At 42.1% G+C, this 23,750-nt stretch overlaps 1 protein-coding gene across 4 annotated transcripts in view; it reads right to left on the minus strand.

Moving 5' to 3' along the window:
* itgb4 (integrin, beta 4) overlaps positions 1-23,750 on the minus strand; it is a 34,977-nt gene that overhangs the window by 5,666 nt on the left and 5,561 nt on the right. For all 4 annotated transcript variants that reach the window (XM_010891889.5, XM_010891888.5, XM_010891890.5 and 1 more), the window contains 31 exons: positions 22,594-22,673; positions 22,380-22,462; positions 22,194-22,289; positions 21,181-21,385; positions 20,408-20,504; positions 20,073-20,244; positions 18,585-18,848; positions 17,301-17,390; positions 17,043-17,165; positions 16,707-16,874; positions 16,530-16,606; positions 15,756-15,961; positions 15,445-15,548; positions 13,952-14,306; positions 13,698-13,804; positions 13,223-13,256; positions 12,893-13,087; positions 12,680-12,783; positions 10,156-10,214; positions 9,856-10,028; positions 9,554-9,733; positions 8,723-8,871; positions 8,441-8,645; positions 7,776-8,099; positions 7,494-7,654; positions 7,077-7,257; positions 6,703-6,840; positions 6,425-6,607; positions 5,775-5,903; positions 2,383-2,574; positions 1,906-2,079 (listed from right to left, as the gene is read on the minus strand). In XM_010891889.5, coding sequence (XP_010890191.2) covers positions 1,906-2,079; positions 2,383-2,574; positions 5,775-5,903; positions 6,425-6,607; positions 6,703-6,840; positions 7,077-7,257; positions 7,494-7,654; positions 7,776-8,099; positions 8,441-8,645; positions 8,723-8,871; positions 9,554-9,733; positions 9,856-10,028; positions 10,156-10,214; positions 12,680-12,783; positions 12,893-13,087; positions 13,223-13,256; positions 13,698-13,804; positions 13,952-14,306; positions 15,445-15,548; positions 15,756-15,961; positions 16,530-16,606; positions 16,707-16,874; positions 17,043-17,165; positions 17,301-17,390; positions 18,585-18,848; positions 20,073-20,244; positions 20,408-20,504; positions 21,181-21,385; positions 22,194-22,289; positions 22,380-22,462; positions 22,594-22,666 — 4,801 coding nt within the window. In that variant the 5' untranslated portion in view covers positions 22,667-22,673. The remainder of the gene's footprint in view (positions 1-1,905; positions 2,080-2,382; positions 2,575-5,774; positions 5,904-6,424; positions 6,608-6,702; positions 6,841-7,076; positions 7,258-7,493; positions 7,655-7,775; positions 8,100-8,440; positions 8,646-8,722; positions 8,872-9,553; positions 9,734-9,855; positions 10,029-10,155; positions 10,215-12,679; positions 12,784-12,892; positions 13,088-13,222; positions 13,257-13,697; positions 13,805-13,951; positions 14,307-15,444; positions 15,549-15,755; positions 15,962-16,529; positions 16,607-16,706; positions 16,875-17,042; positions 17,166-17,300; positions 17,391-18,584; positions 18,849-20,072; positions 20,245-20,407; positions 20,505-21,180; positions 21,386-22,193; positions 22,290-22,379; positions 22,463-22,593; positions 22,674-23,750) is intronic.

The raw sequence follows: 23,750 nt of genomic DNA on the forward strand, positions 1-23,750 counted from the left end.
GGTAGATTCCTAACATATCTTACGTTCTAACATCTACGTTTTGCAAAAATTCTTAACATGTCATACATTTTTGCAAATTCGAATTCATGAAAGCTATTTCAATGTAAGATATCATAGTATTTAATAAAATGTCCCAGATATACGTATAATATGTTCCGTCTACCAGGTGATTTTTTTTTTCTCTTTTAGTATCCAGCTGAAAAAACAATCTTTGGGATAAACAACTTAGGAAAATATAAATAAGCGATTTTGATGGAACAATGATTTCCTGCAACAGGCAGTGGTTATCGTCATTTGAACAGAAAATGAGTGAACTGTATAGAATTTATAAACAACCAAATGACAAACACTGATGAGCCAAAACATTATGACCACCTGCCTAATTTGCTGTTGCTCCACGTGCCACCAAAACACAGCTGACCGGCTGAGGCATGGACTGTGGTATCTGGTGTCCTGTGGTATCTGGTACCAAGAAATTAGCAGCAGATCCTTCAAATCCTGTAAATTACGAGGTGGAGCCACTGTGGATTGGATTTGTTGGTCCAGCACATCCCACATTCCTCTCATAAGCATCAACAGTAGACCTTCTGTTGGTTCGGACAAGATGGGATAGCCTTCGTTGGCCTCGCACATCAAGGAGCCGTGGGCGCCTAACACCCTGTCACCGTTTTGTGGTTTGTTCCTCCTCAGAACACGGTTGGTAGGTACTCACCACTGCTGACCGGGAGCGCCCCACAAGCTTTTTCCGTTTCAGAGACGCTCTGACCCAATCGTCTGGCCATAACAACTTGGCCCATGTCAAAGTCGCTCAGGTATTTACTCCTGCCCATTTCACATGTATCCAACACGTTGACTATTGACTATGTTCGCTTGCCATCAAATCAACCAAGACATTGACATTTGCACTTGTTAGGCAACATGGTCTCATTGGAATATGTAGACTATTTTACGTAAATCCATGGCACCCAATTTCAAATAATATGTTAGGTTATGTTACATTCCTATTTGCAGGAGTGGGTAGTGCACCGTTCTATGGAGCTGAAGGCCACAGGTTCTGCCAATTATAATTTTTTTCTGGATTATTACTCGTTATTTCACCTAATGTGATATATCTTATGAATTTGGCTGTCAAAAATTTATGTAAAATAATATAAGTACTCCAATGAGACCAGGCAGCGTTAGGAGATGATCAACATTATTCCTTTCACCCATGAGTGGTCATAATATTTTGGCTCATCAGTGTATGAAGTGCACAAACATTTTCTGGTGAATAAATGTTATTAAACACTATCATTCCGCCGTTACATATATATTATGGACATTTTCTTATATTACAATAATATTTCTCATTAAATCCTACATTTAGCCTCTTTAATGCAAGATTGTCTAATCAGCAGGTTTTGCATAGGTGGAGTTTTAGCTTGCCTTATGTTCCAAACCTCTAGCTAATTGTTAGGTTACTTTTTCCTGTAATTTTACCACTCTAAATTCACCCTTCATTTAGACACTCATAGCTTTGACTGCACTTAAAGTAGTTAGATATTAGCTAAACTTTAGTTGTGGAACGTTCCATAAGATGAAAGAAACATTTAATACATCAAACCCAAGAGCTTGACATAAACAAATGTCTTGTCAAGAAAGTAATGTCTATAATCTCCTTGGAGTGTAGATACCCTCTGGGGGTTTGCATTTGGCCCTCACTATCAATAAAGTAGCTCAAAATCTTTTTTTTGGCAGTTAGTGTGACTAAGTAAACAGCCATGCATCATTTTTCATACTCTGTGAGTACTGATCACATCATGTATTTTCTTGGTCACACTACCTAGGAAATAAAAGAGAGATTCTTTCAAATACACTATTTTGTTTTGTTTTGAATGAGTTAAAATGTGCTTTAGCAAATCTTACTTTGGCCTTCAGAGTAGCCTGACAATCCACTGTGCATGTCTCCTATGACAATGGAATCTCGGATGTTGTCGTCATACTCATAGTAGCCTCTGTTCTCCGACCGCTTTCTCATGACAACGTTCTCTGTCCGTGTGCCGCCCCCAATCATCTGTGTACGAGAGAGGGAGGTTCCTCCTGTAGGAGAGAAGAAGGGTCAGTCTTATGATAATAATGACTACCAGGAATGGAAACAGCGCAAGAGACATATAGCACAGGCCTAAATTCAGAGTTTCTTAGAGCTCTTGGTGTCAACGTGTCTGCCTTTGAAACTCTCTCAGTCTGTCCCCATTGGAATCTCAGTCCAAGCTTGCTGAACTGGTGCACTGTTCAGTTAAGACCATTTAACTGGAATGTATTGTGTGAAAGTGAAAAACAAACACTCATTTTAAAGACAGGTTTAAAATCTTACATATTTAGATAGAGAATCTGCTATGTTACCTTGTCCAGAGATGTATGTGGTGGTGGAATCCATGGTCATGGAGCCCCCACCCCCTCCTCTGTGGTTGGAGCTGAGTGTGGACATGGGAGAAGCCTGGCCGTAGCTTGACGAAGACATATTTGCGCTGCGTGACATTGAACCACCGCCTCCAGGGAACAGGAAGTTCTGTTCCCACCTCCCGTTTACTTGCTCTGAAAGACAAAGATGAGAAGAGTCGGAGGAGTGAGAAAGGAAGAGAAAGAAAAACAAACCAAGTGTTTCAGGAACCAAACAACATTCTGAATCCAAATAATGGATTCAACTGCATGAATACCTGCAAATCACAACAAACAGCAGGAGTAACAGACACCTTCTAACTTTAGTCAGCACACAAGGACATACATATATTTGGCATTACCACTTCAACAGCCAAGAGAAGCATTTAAACCGCTGAGACCTTTGAACCCTACAAGCTACCTCCGTCCCCAGGGCCCGCCTCCACAGAGAGGTGTAAAGAGGTCAGACAGGAGAGACAGACAGGCACCTGGAAAAGCCTGTCCAGGATCATCAACTGGAGGTGGGGCAGTTGATGATAGGATTGGAAGCGCCTCTTTGGGTGGGGTGCTCACAGGCAAGGACAGGACCAGGTGATATTGAAAGGACCAGGTGATATCGACAGGACCAGGGGTATGGACAGGACCAGGGGTATAGACAGGAAAAGAGTGGAAAGTGTAAAACTGCTGGCGATTAGATCTGAAGACTTGGTTTGTAGATAGAAAGAAGGTGGCAAATGGACACTACAGCAGCAGTGGAAGGTCTAGCATGGCATTTCAGTTGTCTGCCTGTCTGTTTGTCTGCCTCCCTATCTGTCTGCCTGTCCAGTGAGGTCTTCACCTTGCTGGGGTGTCTGTGTTCGGCTGGGCCGGGGGGTCTCTTCGGTGCTGGAATCAGTGTCTGTGCTGACTCGGTAGGGGATCACATCCACATGCCTCTTCCAGGACACCGAACGCAGGTCCAGCTTGGAACCCACCAACTTGATAAAGCCTTGTTATGAAGAGGAGACGCAAGCAAGCAGGCACGGTGGGTGGGGGTTGGTCTGGACTGATGGTTGGCATGGCAGATGTTTTGTGTGGCGATTGGTATCAGGGAGAGTGGTGAAAGGAGTTAAGAGAGGACGAGGAAGAGGAGTAACACGCTTGGACGTAGCATCTGTGATATCTACCACTACAGATGTCTGGAGGCTCTCAGAAGGCACAGATTATATTTGCAATGATAGATGAATGGATCGGCATTATAAAGCCATGAAAAAGAAAATGTTAGACTGGTTTAATGGCTATTATGATAGAACCCAAAGCCATGTAGAGGAATATGAAGAGACAGCACTTTGTGGTCTGATAATGTCAGTTTCTTAATGAATAAAGAGAAAGAAAGGAGAGGCAGAAAGAAAACAGAGAGCAAAATTAAGAGAATGATAGAGGAGACCCTCCTGTTTATCAGCCTTGACCCGTGACTCTTAAAGACCTTTTCTCTTTGGATTCCATAACTTTCTCTGTCTACGCCAGTGAGACCCACTCACTTATCTCAATACTCTCAGTATTAGCGGTGACGTCAGGAACCATGGAGCACACTAAAGAACCCTTAGATTTAATCAAGGAAACACTGCAGATCAATCGTTCGTATTTGTACCTTCAATTAGTTTAGCGGTTCTTGGAGGAACATTTGATGTTTCAGTGTAGCAAAAAGTTGTAGAGGAACACTGGATGGAGGCATGTCTTAGTAGGAAAATGCATGGGTTTCAAATAGATATTCTTTAGTCTACCATTAGAGTAAATGTTTTTACTGTCCACTTAAGGTAGTATTGTTGTCTTACGACTCCCAGAGACCTTAAACACATGTATTTATAATACAATGTATTTATATGCTTGTCCTGCTCTTTATGTAGCCCCATATTGAAGTGTATTACCATTTACTTTAGGACAAACAGCGCATAAGTAGGTAACACATTTTGAGAGGTAAATTCTTTAATGTCACTTGGAAAGATCCCATAGACACAGACATTGATTGGTGAGTACGAAATGAATATCTAGCTAGTCAGTGATAACTGTGTGGAGTTTGCTGTGACAGCAGCTGTGCTAGTTTGATAAAGTATTATAGACACTGTCCTGAGATTTATTATGATCTATAGGACTGATAGGACTATTATTATGAAAGGTTCAAATGTTTTCGCATCACAAAAAGGTACAGGATTGGGCCTTAACACAGGGCTTCCTCTATGACCATCGTAGGAATTTCACGACGGCCAAGGCTGTCGTTGCCTTTCGTACGCCCTACTGCCACTATGGCCATGTTGCTCTTGCTACTGTAAAAAAACAAATTATATCGTGGTCAGCAGTCGGTTTGTTTGTACGTTTGTAGCTCGACATGGCAGCGTCTGTGGTGAAAAAAGAATACTTGCTACGCGCACAAATAAGTCACTTTTTTTTTATTTAGGTCGTACTCATTAGCGCAGGTGATTGTGATGTTAAAAGATACTTAGAGGTTTACTTTTGGGTAACTGAGGTAATGTTATCCGTCTGGCTAGCTGGCCTTAACGTTACTTAATAACTGTCAATATCGTTGCCTGTTTGTTGTGGAATGCTCTCAACTAAAACTTCTGGAATTAATCAAATTCCAGAATCTATACAAATTATGAGGGAGGTGTAGATTATATTTCAAAGATGAAGTTATGATAATTTAATGTGGAAAATCATATCATTTATAATAGGTTATTATTCAAAGTATGATATTAAAAAAGCGAATCATGTATATTTTTATGTCATGCGTGTTTTTTGTCTTATCAGCAATTCAAGTAATTTCTGTTCTCCTATTTCACTCCGTGGCCTTGTGCTCTGACATGTGGCCCTTGTGCTCTAAACATTTTTGTGACAGGGAAGGCCAAATGGCCTTGCCCCTAAATGGATGAAATTCCTGTTTGAGACCCTTTTGAGACCTGCAAATATTATAGTATGAAGTTATTACATCATACAAACATTGAAGATAAATCTTAATAAGCAACTACCAGATTCACATCAAATATCAACACTGATGATCAGTTGACAGTCCAATAGGCCATGTGACTTTTCCCAAAGTCAATCCCATGTTTTGAGGCACTGTCTCTAGCTTGCTAACAACTTAGAAAGAAAGAGTATGTATGGGGTGGGAGGGCTACCACCAATATGTGTCTATTCTAAGAAACAAGCCAACATGAGATCCAAAAATATAAAAAACTGTGAGCTTAATCCCCATTTGCTGTTACACAGCAACATGTACTCTTCCCGGGATCCACTCCAAACACAAAACAGCCCCCCAGTATGCCTCTGAAGACAGGCCGCAGAGAGAGCCAGGTGACATGGCATAGTCCGTGGGTACCCACCTTCGTCTGAGACGCTGGGTCTCTTGGAGCCTGTTGGTGACTTGAGGACCTCACTGCTGTACATCAGGTAACTGTCGTAATCCTCCCCTGCCTCCGCGTCCACTATCGGGATGTCTGGGATGATAGGTACTGCAGGGAGGGAGGAAAGCAGAAAGACACTGAAGTCGTATACTTACTACATCATCATCAGTTCTACTTTTTTACTACTCCAATAGTTCATTAAAGAAGGCTGTATCCTGCACACAACAGCAATGAGAAGGATGTATCCTGCACACAACAGCAATGAGAAGGCTGTATCGTCCCCCCAACAGCAATGAGAAGGTCTGTATCGTCCCCACAACAGCAATGAGAAGGTCTGTATCGTCCCCACAACAGCAATGAGAAGCTCTGTATCGTCCCCACAACAGCAATGAGAAGCTCTGTATCGTCCCCACAACAGCAATGAGAAGCTCTGTATCGTCCACACAACAGCAATGAGAAGCTCTGTATCGTCCACACAACAGCAATGAGAAGGATGTATCGTCCACACAACAACGAGTAGGATGTGTCGTGCACACAACAGCAATGAGTAGGATGTCTCGTCCACACAACAGCAATGAGAAGGATGTATCGTCCACACAACAGCAATGTATTTCCATGCAGGGACTTACTGGACATGGGTCTGGTCGGCTGTGAAGCTAGGTTGATGGTAGCGTCTTTGAAGGGGCCCCAGCCGACACTGTTCTTGGCACGGACCTGGTAGAAGTAAGTCTGGGCTGACTGCAGGTTCTCAATCAGCAACATCCTTTTCTTAGGGTTGTCTATCTTCACCTTCTTAGAAACACCCATTTGCTCTGTTTGGGGAAGACGGAAGGAGAAGACAGTGTCTTAGAAGCACAGACATTGTTCAAAGGAATCAAGAGACTCTTTGAGTTTATTAGACACCCACTGTTGTCCTCATTGATGGGTGTGTAGATGACCTCGTAGGCAGTGATGACGCCATTGGGCTCGGCAGGCTCCGCCCAGCTGACCTGAGTGACAGTTGGACTTATAACATTGAAGGCCAGACGACCGGGCTCACTAGGGACTAGAGGAGGAGGGAGGACAGGAGGAAGGAGTGGGGGACAGAGGAGGGAGGAGTGGAGGAAACAGATGAGGAGAGAAGGAGGAGTGAATGAAGGAGGCAGGAGAGAGGAGGTTGGTCACAATGTAGATATTGTTTTATGTTAGACATCCTGGTCCTGAATTTGTTAAAAACTGAGAAAAAAAGTCCAGAATCTTGGAATTCTAATTTTTGGCAGGACCATGAAGTGACCAACTTACCATCCTCCAGGGTCTGACAGGGCACCATTTCACTGTAGTTTCCATCTCCCAGGGCATTGTAGCCACACACCTTCATCTCGTAGTCACAGTAGGGGTAAAGTTTGGTCAGCTCAGCTTGGGTGGTCTTCACATCCATCACCTGCGCGTCAGCCTCTGGGTCCCCATAGATCCAATACTTCACCTTGAGTCGGAAAGGTAGAGAGAAAACATGGTTCACGAAACACAGGTTGGATTAAAGAAACAAAGAATTATGTGGTGTGTATTTCAAATGTTCTAATGTATTTTGCAACAGGTTCAAATCGAACGACTTGGTCACCTATGCTCCTAACAGAGTTATGGGTTTAAGTGATGACAAGGTAAGATATTCAAGGTCATTGTACTTTCTCCCAGAAGGTGGGATTCTGAGGGGATCCACACCTTGTAGCCTAGGGAGTTTCCTAAGGAGTCCCAGTTAAGGCGGATGTTCCGGGGCCCGGTGGCTGTGGCCTTCACGTTGGTCGGAGAGAGGAGACGGCCACCCGGGGACGCGACTGGATGGCTGAAGCCCTTACTCTGCATCTGGGCCACCTCTGGGCGTCCTAAGGGGATTGGGGACAAGGAGAGGAGCTTAAGTGACGCATCGTGTCGAGCATCCGGTTCCTCCCGGACAGCCCATACTGTGTACTTGCGTGTTCACGGTCTGTTTCTTTGTTGTCGTACCTCCATCGGTAACATTGACCATCGTTATCTTTCTCTCCCCGACCGCTGTGTTCTCACTGGGGTCGAACAGCTCGAGTTGGAAGGTTTCTGGTTTGACCGGGCTTTCTGGTTTAACCGATCGTGGGTCAATCACAATGTTCTTCTCTGTCTCGCCGGGAGCAAACTTGAGGGGACCGGACAGGTCATAGCGCTTGGAACTGCGGGTCTTCCAGTGGACCATGGCGGGACCCTCCGCATTGCGGGTGCGGACCACAGGGATGGAGTAGGTTGGGTCAGCGGTGCTGAAGTTCTGGGTGCTCTTCTTAAACATGACCACACTAGGCTCTGAGGGGAGAGGCCGTTGGGTTTAGCCATGTTAGAGAGGATGAAGATAAGGCTGGTACTAGTCACATGGTTGTGCAAGGCTATCCTGGCCTTGTAACAATCTACAGAAATATTGCAATATTAAAACTAAAAGGTAGTATAAATGGTGTCCTCTCATCTGGTTGGTCAGTGATGGTGTCAGTAATATATAACCTCACATTTGGTTTGTCAGCTGGTTGGTCCCTGCCTGGTGGTGTCAATATTATATCATCTCACATCTGGTTGGTTAGAGTTGTTATCAGTACTATCTAACGTATCACCTGGTTGGTCAGTGAGGGTGTCAGTAGTTTGTAACATCTCACCTGGTTGGTCAGTGATGGTGACGGTTGTTCTTGGGTATCTTCCCAACTTGGCTCCCTGTTTTGGGTTACTGAGGTCCATGACAAACTGTTTGACCTGTGTGTCCAGCAGACTATCCCCCTTTCCAAGCTCCAACAGACTCACAGGGACGTTCTTCTGGGTCTCACCAGGTCCGTAGGGCAGGACCCCATCCACAGCCACATAGTCCTGCCATGCGGGGACGAGCCGTTAAGATTGATTGCAAACTGAAAACAGACACTAATGAACGGCATGTTAGATGTTACCTTCTTGTCCTTAGCGGTGAGGTCTCTGGTGCGGTACGTGACCTGTGTGTTTCCATCTTCTATGATCTCTCTGCTGATGGGGATGTTAGCCACTTTGTCCTGTCGGCTGTAGGTGTAGGCAGGCTGGAGGAATGTCAGAACACTCTTGGCTAGAGAGGAGAGGAAAGACACAATTATTAGCAAATGAGGATCTGGGAAAGGAAAGTGGACCAAAAAAAGAAGGATGGCCCTAGCCTTAGAACACAGTGTTCAACAAGTAACCTTGAACCGTGCTGGTTCAAATCCCTGTTGATGTGCCCTTGAGCAAGGCAGTTAGATGTTATTGCACCTGTAGGTTGCTCTGGGTAAAAAAAAGTCAGCTAATTGACTACTGATTAAAATGAAAGATAAAAATAAAGATTGTAGGAAAGAGTTATGCAATGAAATCTGGTTTTAAATTATGTCTGATCCTTCTTTTACTATAAATGAGTGAATCAGGGCCCTTATTTGTCAAGCTTGCACAAATCTAGCTGACTCTAAACAGTAAAAGCTTAATCAAAACATATATTAAGTTAGATTTTCTAGGGGTGAAAATAATTGTGACGATTTTTTTCTTTGAACAATTTTCAAACAAGTAAAGACTCATATAAAAATGTTCACATACTTTTTTGTACATATTTACCTAGGTTGCCAGTAATTCTGGAGGGCAGGGCTAGGGAATAGAGATTACAGGTCTCCACAAGGATGGAAAGACAAAGGTGTGTTTGCGTGTGTGTGTGTGTGTGTGTGTGTGTCTGTCTGTCAAAGAGTAGACATCACAGGTCAGATAGGGCTCCACTGACTGGTTCTCACCATGTTCTTTAATAATAGTGATGTTGACAAAGCGTTTCCCTATCTCAGCAATGCCCAGAGGAACATCTACCGCCTTCAACAGCAGCCGCTTCTCGTCATCATCTTCATCCTTGATGAAGAGCGGCACACGCACATCCACCATCTCCACCCCCTCCTGGAACTCTACGGCACCAGTTGCCTCTGCAGAGAGAGAGAGAGAGAGAGAGAGAGAGAGAAAGAGTGAGAGGCAGTGAGGAACTCAAACACACACACACCCATATATACAGTACACACACATACATATTGTACACACACACGCACACCTCTATCTGTGGCCACTGTGTAGTAGTTTGGCATCACTTTAACATCTTGGAAGTTTCCAGACTGGACATTTTTCTCAGTCAGTTGGACGATGTCAGGGTAGCTGGAGCGAGGAGCGTGCAGAACCGTGTCCACGATGGTGTGATCCTTCCTTTTACCAGCATTTCTCTGTAATCTGAAAAACCACCAAAATGTCAGAATTGATGGTGTGAGCTAAAACTATTTAGCTACACAGAATGCACACATCTTTTGATTGTAATACATTCCAGTTGTATTGAAGGGTAGGTTGGAATGTGTCTCACCTAAATGTAGTATCCTCAACTGCCTTGGCATAAGGAATTTGCTTGTACACTTCATTCAGCTAAGTAGAGAAAACACACACACACACACATAATTGATTGTCACAATATTTCATATAAACAGCTTGTTCACACCAGACCTCTAATCCAGAGAAACTAAAAATAATGAAAACATATGCACTTACTATGAAAATGTAAGCACTCAATATTAACTGTGAATTTGGATAACAGTGTCTGCTAAATTACTTTCATGTAAAAACGTATGTAGAAATGTTGATATACCATTGGAAGTACAACCCTGTTTCCCAAAAAGTTGGGACGCTGTAATAAAAATGAAAATAAAAACAATGCAAAGATGTGCGAATCATTTAAACCCATTATAATTGTGTAATACCAAAACATTTCCTGGTGGAATATCACACAACCATTTAGGTTAATTGGCAACTGGTCAGTAATATGATTGGGTATAAAAAGAGTCTTTCAGAAGTAAAGAGGGGGAGGGGTTCACCACTCTGAAAGACTGCACAAGCAAATTGTGCAACAATTTAAGAATAACGTTTCTCAACGTAAAATTGTAAAGGTTTTGGGAATCTCATCATCTATGGTATATAATATCATTAAAAGATTCAGAGAATATGAATAAATCTCTTTACGCAAGGGTCAAGGCCAAAAACCAATATTGGATGGCTGTGATCTTCAGGGCCTCAGGCACAATTCTGTAGTGGAGATCACTGCATGGGCTCAGGAAAACCTCCATTGTCTGTGAACACAGTTTTTTCACTGCATCCACACATGCAAGTTAAAATTCTACAATGCAAAGAAGAAACCAGATATAAACAAGATCCAGAAAAGCTGCCGTTTTCTCTGGACCCGAGGTCATTTAAGATGGACTGAGGCAAAGTGGGAAACTATCCTCTGGTCTGACAAATCAAAATAATTTTGGGAATCATGGCTCTGCAGTAAGAGTCCAGGTGCTAAAGTGGCCTTCCTGCAGTCCAGACCAGTCACCCACTGAAAACATTTGGTGCATTATGAAACAAAAAAATATGACAAAGGAGACCCTAAACTGTTGTGCAGCTGCAATCCCATATAAACTAAGAATGGAAAAACTATTCACTTTCATAATTACAGCAATTTCTCTCCTCTGTTCCCAAACGCTTACAGATTGTGCAATACAGTAATAAACAAGCCCGTCCCAACTTCTTTGAAACAAATTAAAAATGGGCATATATTTTTCCAAAAATAATAATATTTCTCTGGTACATTTGATATGTTGTCTTTTCTTAATTTTCAAATAAATAAAGGGATTAAATGATTTGCACATCATTGCATTCTGGTTTTATTCCCAACTTCTTTGGAGACAGGGTTGTATTTGAAAGAGTAACTGAAAATGTGTATTTTAATTATTTAGTACTGTATGTGTATGTACATCCTAGTAGTGTCATACAGCCATACAGGGGCCCCATTGAAGTTTCCTACAGCCATACAGGGGCCCCATTGAAGTTTCCTACAGCCATACAGGGGCCCCATAGAAGTTTCATACAGCCATACAGGGGCCCCATAGTAGTTACATTTTAAATTACAAATAATAGTAACTTCATTTGCTGAGTCCCAAAATTGTGTCTCTAGATTCTCTATAGATTACCTACTGACTATCAGTAATATTTTAACTAACTATCTATTAACCCTAACCCCAACTAAATATTGTTCTAAACCTAACCCTAATCTTAGAAAGCAGTTGCATATCATCAGACAGTTTGTTGAATGTTTGTAGTGTAAATATCTATGGGACATCAACAGATGGAAAAATAGATACTTTTGGTTAGAGAAAATACATGCATTTTGATGACTACATGAATCCTTACACTATTAGTAAATGTTTTCTATCAAACACAAATTCATCAGAACAATTTATTTCTTTGCAACCAGGATCTGACAATGATTTATAAATTGACTGTTTGCCCCATCCATGATCACATTAATGACCTGGTCAAAAGACATACCCTCCAAAGCTGAGATGTCGCTTCACTTCTGCAAAGGATACTGGGACATGGTGGTCCCAGCAGACTCTCTGTTCAGTTTTGAGTGACGAAGTGTATTCCAAAGTCAGTAATTGAATAAGTAATTGACGATATGAAGTCATGAGGTAAACTCCAACATTTTTTTGGGGTAAATGCAGCTGTGCTTTATTGTTTGGTGAAAGCAGATTATGTCCAATCAGCTTTCCTTTGCTGGTGGTTGTGGCTAATTGTTTGGCGGAATAATTTGTTGTCCTGTCAATGTTTTTCATTCTTCTGCAGTAAGGGCAGCCTACTTCAAGTCTTTGACAGTAATAGTCAGGCATTAGTCAAATGCTTTTTTGCAAAGGGAATAAAAACAGCCCTCACAGCCTCACAGGGTCACAGCCTCACAGGGTCACAGCCTCACAGGGTCACAGCCTCACAGGGTCACAGCCTCACAGGGTCACAGCCTCACAGGGTCACAGCCTCACAGGGTCACAGCCTCACACAAACACAAACACACTTACGTTGTCATTAACCTCCCTTCGTAGAAGCTCAGAATCTCTGGAGTCTTGACGGGACAGGTTGTCTGAGAACAACCTGACCAGGCGAAGGGACAGGGGGAAAGGAACTACAGATATAGGAGAGGATTGAGAGGAGAGGTTTAGGGCTGCTTTCAGTGATCTAGAATCATAACAATGTGCCAATGAGAGCTGGAACAGTGAACCATTGAAACGTACTGATCTGTTTAGGGTCGGGCTGGACCTGCGCCAGTGGGTGGCTGGGTGGTCGGTGGACATTATCCGTGATCTTCCAGCGAACAACATCAGTGCTCTTGGGTGGGCCGGTCCTCACTAAGGGCGTGTCCAGGTGGTCAGAGGTGAGCAGGGATTGTCGGAGCATGTACTGGTCCTCCTTGAAACCAACCATACGCCCTGCGGACAGAACAACGCACAGAGAAACCTTGTAAAGCACTCAAGGTTTTAATAAAACAGGAATAATGACTAGTAATATACACCTAGCCAGATATATTATATTGTTCTAACGGTGACTTGGGGTGGGAGACTCACCTTTGCCACAGCATGGTAGAAGAGCAAGAAAGGCCTTGGATGGAAGAGAATGAAAGAGGGAGAGGCAGAGAGAGAGAGAGAGAGAGAGTATATAATCAAAGTACGGAAAGGACGTAGTTAAGTCATGGTTTTATGGTTGTGTTATGATTACGACTGGACAGTACCTTACAGCATGGTTGGCCGTGTTAAGGTCATGTTTTGGTTGTTTTTATGGTTTAATTATGATTGCGTCTGGAAAGTACCTTGCAGTACTGTTGTGTGTGTTATGGTCATGTGCTGGTCGTTGTAATGGTTCTGTTTTGATTGCATCTGGACAGTACCTTGCAGTATGTTTGGGTGTGTTAAGGTCATGTTCTGGTTGATTAATGGTTGTGTTATTATTGCTACTGGACAAAACCTTGCAGTATGGTTGGTTGTGTTAAGTTCATGTTTTGGTTGTTTTTATAGTTGTGTTATGGTTGCGTCCGGACAGTACCTTGCAGCATGCACAGTACTTCCAGCAGCAGAGCAGCAGCAGACCCAGCAATAACATGAGGAACATGATGAGAGGAATCAGCCACAGGAAACTACCAGGGGGACATTCTAAAGGGACGGACCAGAACATCAACAACGTCACGACCAGGCTGCAGGTTAAAAAAATGCGAAGCCATTGCAAAACAATTCCGGGAACCCTTGTAATTGTACAAGCATCACACAAACAAAGGGCATAGAGGAATTGACAAGTCGAACCTTTCTTCTTGAGCCCCTGGACTTCCAGATTCTTTTCAGTTTGCTTGTCAGAGTAGTCAACGGTGAACTGGTACGTGCAGTCATCATCCTCGTCGCGGTATACACATGTCTCAAACACATCTTCATTTTCCTTCAGCTTGTCCACCATGATGACTTTGAACGGGCACGTATCACATTTGTCCTTTGCCTTTTTCTCTCCCGTCTTCCAGGCCTGACACTGGACACAGCTCCTCATGCCATCACACATCCCACGCTGGGCCTGGACGTTACGCTCACAGGTGGAGGTCATGGGGAGACCTTTGTCCGGGCACTTGCAACGACCACATTCACACTCACCAATGTTGTTACAGAGACCCTGAGGAAGAGGCAGGGGTTGTTAGATCACGCAGGACTACAAATATTGTAGCAATCTAGAGAGGGAGAGATAGGGAGACGAAGAGACGGACAGAGATTACAACAATAAATACAGGTATCGACTCCTACAGCTTTTTCACACGCTGGGTACAGAAATCCAATAAGAATTGAAAAGGAACAGCATGTCGGAGAACAGATCAATCTGATTGAATAAAATAGAATCAAATCACTACTGGGACAATTGAAAAAAGAAACCACACATGATATTCCAAAATGGGTAAAACATTTCTGCAACCTTTTCAGCTATATTACAAAAAGCAAAACCAAAATCAAATGCGTAATCATTTACAAAACATCAGCTGAATCAGCTGTTGAGGACAACCAGACCACACTGGATTCTACAATCAGACAAAAGGGAAAGCCTCCAAACCAAAAAGGGACAAAATAGAAACCCTCCAAACCAAAGAGGGATAAAATAGAAACCCTCCAACACAAAAAGGGACAAAATAGAAACCCTCCAAACCAAAAAGGGACAAAATAGAAACCATCCAACACAAAAAGGGACAAAATAGAAACCCTCCAAACCAAAAAGGGACAAAATAGAAACCCTCCAACACAAAAAGGCATGTAATGTTGATTATATACTAAATAAAATGAAAAACATCACAGACCACGAACACAAATAAGCCACTCTAAAACATCCCCCTTGGCTCTGGAATCTTTCTCAACATTTGGATCCACGGTCAGATCTCTCAAAAGCATAAAAGCAGAGAACAATTGAAAATGAATTAGTGGTATTCTATGCGGTGCTTAGTGATACATTTAGTTGGTTTTTGAGTGTTACTGAAAGATCTTTGGTTTCTGCCTCCTACACTGTATGATCGATTATTTGGACTAGCCTGTAAGATAGAAAGGCAATTAAGCTACTGTGAACAAGATGAAACAAGAATCTATAATGTACTTTGGACAGTGACCCTGACTCTGGTCTTATATTTCTCCCACCTAACTGGGTTTATGGCCAACTGTGGTCCCGTCACAATACAAACATATGGATGGATAGATGAATAAACAGATGTATGAATGGACAGACAGGGTGAAAGAGACAGATAAAGAGACAGAGGACAATGTGTAGTACTAACCCCTTTAGTGTCCAAACAGGTCTGGTTACTTAAGGGACACTCACAAGCTTGTCCTTTCCAGCCGTGTGCACACACACACTGTCCCATGGAGCAGCTACCATGGTCTACACACACACATAAACACACAAACACACACATCCAGGAATGGTTACAGTCCATTCTCACACATTGTCACAGAAAACCACAAGCTATATTTATGACACCTGTTAACATACTGTAGCTTCATTGTCTTCTGACAAACTGGGTAATTCCAATGCAGCGAGTTGACATGGACTTGCTATATTTGACAATGATGACAACCCTTCACTCACCATAGCAGAGGAAACCTCTGTGGCGTGGACACTGAAGCTTGTGAAACTGACAGTAGGGTCCTTCATACTGGTCAGGTTGGTCACACACACACGTTCCACACAGACATTGTCCTCGGTCAGAACACGGCTTTGCCATGTTTGGACCCAGACAGGTACTTTCTGTGTTCGACGACAACTTAGCTGAGCAGTTACAGAATGGACCCATCCTTAGAACACACAGCAGAACATAGATCGTTGACTTAATATGATAGTAAACTCAATATGACATAATGATAGACTCAATATAACATGATGGTTGACTTAATATAAAATGATGGTTGACTTAATTTGATAGTAAACTCAATATGACATAATGATAGACTCAATATAACATGATGGTTGACTTAATATGACATAATGGAAGACCCAATATTAAATGATGGTTGACTTAATATGACATAATGGAAGACCCAATATTAAATTATGGTTGACTTAATATTACATAATGGTAGACTCAATATGATATGATAGTTGACTTAATATAAGATAATGATAGACATAATATGATATGATGGTTGACTTAATAAGACATAATGGCTTGAGTCAATATGATATGATGATTGACTTAATCAGACATAATGGTAGACCCAATATGACATGAAGATACACTGAGGGACAACTTCCTGCTTCCAAATGTTACATTAGGAAGTCTTGCCTCTCTTCTATCCAACTGTATTTGAATGTTCATTATCTGGCACACAAGAGGGATAGTAGATTCAGTTCTGTTAGTCTCACCAGCCAGGAGCACACTGGCACGTCCCACAGACCAGGTCCCCATTGCCTGAACACTTTGGTGCATTTTTCATGCGTTCCTGAGATGGAGAAAGATGGTATAAGAAACTGGAGAAAAAAAAAAGAAAGGACCTGAAACATGTTGTGTGTTCCTTAATGTGTATCTGTTTGTTTTCGCACCTGCTCACACTTGCAGGTTTGGCAAAGCACCTCAGCGTTGATTTTCAGATCTGCACTGAAAGTGGTTGGTTTCACGCTTATCTCTCCATTCCTGTCAGACTTTTTCAGCTCACACACATGTCCCTCACCTGCCTTCTCATTGGCCTTGACGCGCACCTTAAACCTCCCCTGGAAAACACACAATGGGTTTTGTTGTATTCGTGTGTGTGGGTGTGTATGGGCGGGGTGTGCTTGTGTGGGTGTGGATGTGTGTGAAGGATGTGTGTATGTGTGTGGGTATGTGTGTGTGTGTATGTGTGAGTGTGTGTGTGCCTGTCTGTAACATGTGTTTCTTACTATGTTTCCAGGCTTGATTTCGAAGTATCCGGCCTGTGCAGTACTCGCTACTTCTGATTGGACCTCAGCTTGTATAGCTGAAATCGGGTTTTGTGCCCGGATACTCATTTTAGAACGGATACTCTGAGAGGAGAGGGACATAGATCATTACTAGGAAAGAAGTTGTTTTTTTAAAGGCGTTTAGGGGATTCATTAAGTTGAATCAAATTGAATGAATGTGTTCACTGTGAAACACCTCTCAAACAAGGCCATTCTTACCGCAAAGGCACTCCTCAGAAGGGCGATAAAGTTAGTAGAGTCTTCCTGTAGTATACCCAGCTCAGCAATTGGGAAATACTCTTGTAGCTTCTACAGAGAAAAAACAAAAATAAAATATGATATAAGATTTTATCTAAAAAGCTAAGAGGAAGTTTAGAGAAATGTTAAGACCTTACAGAACAAACAGTGTATAAACTCCACTTATAATAACAATAGGACTGTCGGCGATGGGGATGTTGCGTTAAGTTTGGGTTAGTAAGGTTAAGATTACATTGAGCGTTAGTATGGTTTTGGTTTGGGTTAGTAAGGTTAGATTACATTTAGGGTTAGTATGGTTTTGGATTGGGTTAGTAAGGTTAGATTACATTTAGGGTTAGTATGGTTTTGGTTTGGGTTAGTAAGGTTAGATTACATTTAGGGTTAGTATGGTTTTGGTTTGGGTTAGTAAGGTAAGATTACATTTAGGGTTAGTATGGTTTTGGATTGGGTTAGTAAGGTTAGATTACATTTAGGGTTAGTATGGTTTTGGTTTGGGTTAGTAAGGTTAGATTACATTTAGGGTTAGTATGGTTTTGGTTTGGGTTAGTAAGGTAAGATTACATTTAGGGCTAGTATGGTTTTGGTTTGGGTTAGTAAGGTAAGATTACATTTAGGGTTAGTATGGTTTTGGTTTGGGTTAGTAAGGTAAGATTACATTTAGGGTTAGTATGGTTTTGGATTGGGTTAGTAAGGTTAGATTACATTTAGGGTTAGTATGGTTTTGGTTTGGGTTAGTAAGGTAAGATTACATTTAGGGTTACTATGGTTTTGGTTAGTAAGGTTAAGATTACAATTAGGGTTAGTATGGTTTTTGTTTGGTTTTGTAAAGTTAAGGTTAGTGTTAGTAATGTTAGGGTTAATACAGTAAGTTTAAAATGTTTTTTTAGTAAGGACACGATTAGAGTTGGGGTAAGCAAGGTTAAGGTTAAAGTTAGTACGTTTAGGATTAGGTTTAATAATGTTACGATTAGGGTTTGGGTTAGCAAGGTTAAGGTTAAAGTTAGTATGTTTAGGATTAGGTTTTTATAAGGTTATGATTAAAGTTAGGGTTAGCAAGGTTAAGGTTCAAGTTAGTATGTTTAGGGTTAGGTTTAATGAGGTTACGATTAGAGTTAGTAAGGTTAAGGTTAAAGTTTGTATGTTTAGGATTTGGTTTAATTAGGTTTAGGATTAGGGTTAGTAAGGTTAAGGTTAGGGCTGTGGTATAGTTCCTAAGGTTTACAGTAAATGAGTTACAGTTCTTACCTCATAATAGCTATAGGAGTATTTAGTAACTGCAAAAATGGGGATAATGTTGTGATTTCCCAGCAAGCGAACCAGGGTTGGTACAGAGGGATAGTCCTGCTTGGTGTCCATTGTGTATTTCCCCTGGGTGTCAAGGTGGCACTGCTCGTCATTGCGTGGCAAGATGCCTGACAGGACGTTGGCACCATCTGCCTCATAGTGGAAGGCCGACTCGGTGGAGAATACCAAGAGGTGGGTGGAATCATTACGCCAGCCAATCTTATCCTGGATGGTAGAGAGTGTAGGGTGAGGGAAAGAGACAGGGGAGGGCGAAGAAGGGGGTAAGGAGAATTACATACAAGTACAGCTGGTCCAGAACATGGCAACCCATAGGTATACATGGAGGCTGAGTGTCACAAGCATGGTACACTCCCTCCTAGCTCAAACATGGCAACCCATAGGTATACACGGAGGCTGATTGTCACAAGCATGGTACACACCCTCCTGGCTCAAACATGGCAACCCATAGGTATACACGGAGGCTGATTGTCACAAGCATGGTACACACCCTCCTGGCTCAAAGTAGAGGAAAGATTGAACTGGGCTTCAAATGCCCATGTTGGATTGGGAGGATGATTTGGAATACAGTGGATATAAAAAGTCTACACACCCCTGTTAAAAATGCCAGGTTCTTGTGATGTAAAGAATGAGACAAAGATAAATCATGTCAGAACGGTTTCCACCTATAATGTGAACAATTCAATTGAAAAACAAACTGAAATCTTCGAGGGGGAGAAATGAAAAATAAAAACCTTACAATAACCTGGTTGCATAAGTGTGCACACCTTCTTATAACTGGGGATGTGGCTGTCTTCAGAATTAACCAATCACATTCAAACTCATGTTAAATAGAAGTCATTACACACCTGCCATAATTTAAAGTGACTGATTAATCACAAATAAAGTTCAGCTGTTCTAGTAGGATTTTCCTGACATTTTCTTAGTTGCATCTCAGAGCAAAAGCCATGGTCTGCAGAGAGCTTCCAAAGCATCAAAGGGATCTCATTGTTCAAAGATATCAGTCAGGAGAAGGGTACAAAATAATTTCCAAAGCATTCGATATACCATGGAACACTGTGAAGAAAGTCATCATCAAGTGGAGAAAATATGGCACAACAGAGACATTATCAAGAACTGTACGTCCCTCCAAAATTGATGAAAAGACAAGACAAAAACTGGTCAGGGAGACTTCCAAGAAGGCCTACAGCAACATTAAAGGATGAAAGTGTCTGCCAAATGACTAAGTGGTAATGTAATTTAAGTGCTACGTTAACATTTGTTATGTTTTATTTCCTATCCCATGAAAAGAAACCACTGCCTCAGCAGATCCTAATAAATACCAAAATATATAGATCATTTACAATAACTGCACACAGAGGGGCTTCAGGGTTCCTTTTATAAAAGTAAACTGTAAGGATTGGTCTAGTAAATGTAATTCTTTAGTCATACCCCGCAGACCGCAGTTTGCAGTATGGCATCAAAGCCCCCCTCAGGAGCATCCAGGTTTCCAGAGATCCTCTCCTTCGTCAGCTTTTCAGTGAAGGTACGTTCATCACTAGTAAGAGTGATCACATGTTGGAATGAGAATGGAGGGTCGCTGTTGGGCCAGGGCTTGGCCAGTCTGGAGAGAAATGGAGGCAGATGAAAAGGACAGGAGAGGGAGAGAATGGGAAGGACAGTGAGTAAAAGCACATACATGCAGACATTTTAAGCGAACAACACATTTGTGTACGTGTGTGTATTTGTACATGTGTCTGTATGTAAAGGATAAAAATAGTTCTCACTTTGACGGTCTCATGTCTGTCTGGGGTTCTACCACCTTGTCAACAAACTTGCCGAAGCCAATAGTGAAGTCGTCAGACAGGTCTTTAATCAGTTCCGCTATTTAGGAACAGAGAATGTTAATACCGCCGAGGTAAACTCCCGGTAATATGGCCCGGGAGCAAGTCAGGTGCCGTAGTACCGTAACAACCGTAACATACTATAACAATTAGACTGACCCAGTCGGATGCCGTAACAACCGTAACATACTATAACAATTAGACTGACCCAGTCGGGTGCCGTAACAACCGTAACATACTATAACAATTAGACTGACCCAGTCGGGTGCCGTAACAACCGTAACATACTATAACAATTAGACTGACCCAGTCGGGTGCCGTAACAACCGTAACATACTATAACAATTAGACTGACCCAGTCGGGTGCCGTAACAACCGTAACATACTATAACAATTAGACTGACCCAGTCGGGTGCCGTAACAACCGTAACATACTATAACAATTAGACTGACCCAGTCGGATGCCGTAACAACCGTAACATACTATAACAATTAGACTGACCCAGTCGGGTGCCGTAACAACCGTAACATACTATAACAATTAGACTGACCCAGTCGGGTGCCGTAACAACCGTAACATACTATAACAATTAGACTGACCCAGTCGGGTGCCGTAACAACCGTAACATACTATAACAATTAGACTGACCCAGTCGGGTGCCGTAACAACCGTAACATACTATAACAATTAGACTCAGAGCTTCTCTTTCACTGACCCAGTTGGGTGCCCATCTTTTTGAGGTTGTCCAGATCATCTTGCATGGAGTTGGAGAAGTCCATAAGAATATAGAGGTCCAGAGGGCCTTTAACTGGTTCATACACCTCCATATCTATCACCCTCTCCTCTCCTGGAAGCAGGCTCATAGTCACCTTCTGAGGAGATACCTGGGAGCGGATGATCGTTTTGTCGATTCGTTGTTTCTGGAGAGTTAGATGAAGGGATGGAGGGAGGTGGAGATATAGAGTGGATAAGTTGTCATGTCCTCTATTTAATATGGGGGAATTGGCTTTAACCTGAATAAACCTAGCTTGTGACCACTGCAAATAAAGGATTTGTGTGGTGAACTGATTTGTAGCCAAATGGTGATGATGATGATGATGATGATGGAGATGATGGTGAAGATGGTATTGCAGATGCAGATGTGGAAAGGTAAGCCAACTAGTGAATGTCTGTACTGTCCTACCAAGCAAAAAACTGTAACATTCATTTAGTCATAAAATGTGCATATGGTATATTAAATACATGCTTTATCATATGGACAAGTGTCCTGCATCCAACATATTGTTGGAGACAATGTGAAGTCATATTAGCAGTAACTGTAAGGGTACTGTGAAACCAAGGAAAAATGCCTTTAAGTTTGGTTTCTTTCTACCTTTCCTGCAGAAGAGATGCACTTTTAGTAAAAACACTGCTCTATTATTGATAACATAAATTAGTACAATAAACTCAGAAGTCAAAATGTTAGATACTTCTATTTGTTTTGGTTTTGCCCCAGCGTTTGTTACACAATGTGCCAATGATGAAGGCTGTAACTGCTAATTCTTAGTCAAAGGATGATGTTAAAAATAATACTGCTTTTATTTATATTACAAATGTCCACATCTCCAGTAATCTGCTTAAAGTTGTTTTGGGTGGACAGTAAACATGTTGAAACCATTGTTCTCAATGCCACTCTATGAGCAGGTACTGCCTTCTAGCCTGGCAGGGCTGTGTGAGGGTGATACTTACTTCCAATATGGAGACACTGCCTGTAGCTGTCATTGTGTTTTTACAGCCACGCATTACGATGACCTGCTTGAGGTCACAGCGAGGACCATCATATACCTGTATGCAAACAAAGACACAGGTCATTTTTGTGTTTTCTGCTAAAGGTGTGTGTGTGTGTGTGTGTGTTGGGGAGAGTTGTCCTCTCACCTCATCTGGGCAGTATGCACAGTCCTTCGCCCGCTGGATACATGCTGAACAAGTCTGACTGCTTTTTTCCAGACAGGGGTTCACTGTGGGAGGGAGAACAGTTTGTCATCTTTTTTTTTTCAATGTGGCAATAAGCATTAGTAGTATTCCAATGAAGAGTATGATCTCAAGTAATTACTAATCAAACAATCACTTTTTATTACAATGTTCTCACCTTCAGCGTAGCAACTGGCCATGAGAACAGCAAGTACAACCCCCACACAGAGATGAAACATCCATCTCCCCATCTCCTACCTGCAAAAACACACACAGAATTGAAATAATCCCACTTTACACCTGATACGCCACTTTGCTAGCATCCTTATCTGAATTCCCATAACGTCTATTGTGCCCTTGTTTGACATTTTAAAATATAAAATTTACTCAATTATGGATATTGTTGTATGGGAACCAGCAAGTAAACATTTTGTTGAATGATCCTTACCATGTGTGTACTGTTCAAAAGAAAACTAAAACTAAAACAGACACACACATGCGCGCGCACACACACACACACACATCATGACCTTTCAACTTTCACCTCGCACTGGATCCCGTCATTTGTCAAGCTCATAGTCATGGAGGAGTAGGTCCTGTCTAATCATCTATTGTAGAGGTCACAGTGATCTTATCTGTGTGCCTAAAGCAACTTCTACATGGTGAGCATCCTCATTTTCACACAAAATCTATGAAAAGGTTATTTCAGCATCCAGTATTGCCTTCTGGGTTACATTATCTGCCTCCTGTCTCCCCCAGTGACCTCAGCACCTGGGCACATTCCTTTGCACAAATATGAAGGTGTAATCAAAACCGTCTGCCCCTGATTGGCTCAGTTCACTTTGTGGCCTACCAATCACAGAACAGAGAGACAATGTGAACCGTCCAGCTTGGTATTATCAACTATATCTCTCTGGTGTGCAAAAAAACCCATCTACACTTCAAACAATGCTCAACCTGTAACTTTTAACTTAAATATCTCAGCAAACAGAGGCAGCTGTGTCCTGCCATAGCTTGACTGGAATGCATGATCAAAACTTCAGAGTAGGAGTGGGGAGATCAGCTTGTATAAATCAAGTTTGGGCATGGTGAAATAAACTTGAATGTGAAAGCGCAGACATGTGAAATACAGTATTTGAGGCGAATGTTCCTCTGGTCATCAAGACAAGCATTGTTTAGTGGAAACGTTTGGAGTCTCATACAGTAGCAGATATCATTCATTGAAATGAGAAGCCACATATATTCCCACACAATCGTACATTTTGAGTGAATGCTTGAATTCGGTGTCTCAAAATATCATAGTAGAGGAAGAATGTTTTATGGTCCACAAATGCC

Source organism: Esox lucius, chromosome 5 (assembly GCF_011004845.1).
Source record: "Esox lucius isolate fEsoLuc1 chromosome 5, fEsoLuc1.pri, whole genome shotgun sequence".
Taxonomy (NCBI): Eukaryota; Metazoa; Chordata; class Actinopteri; order Esociformes; family Esocidae; genus Esox; species Esox lucius.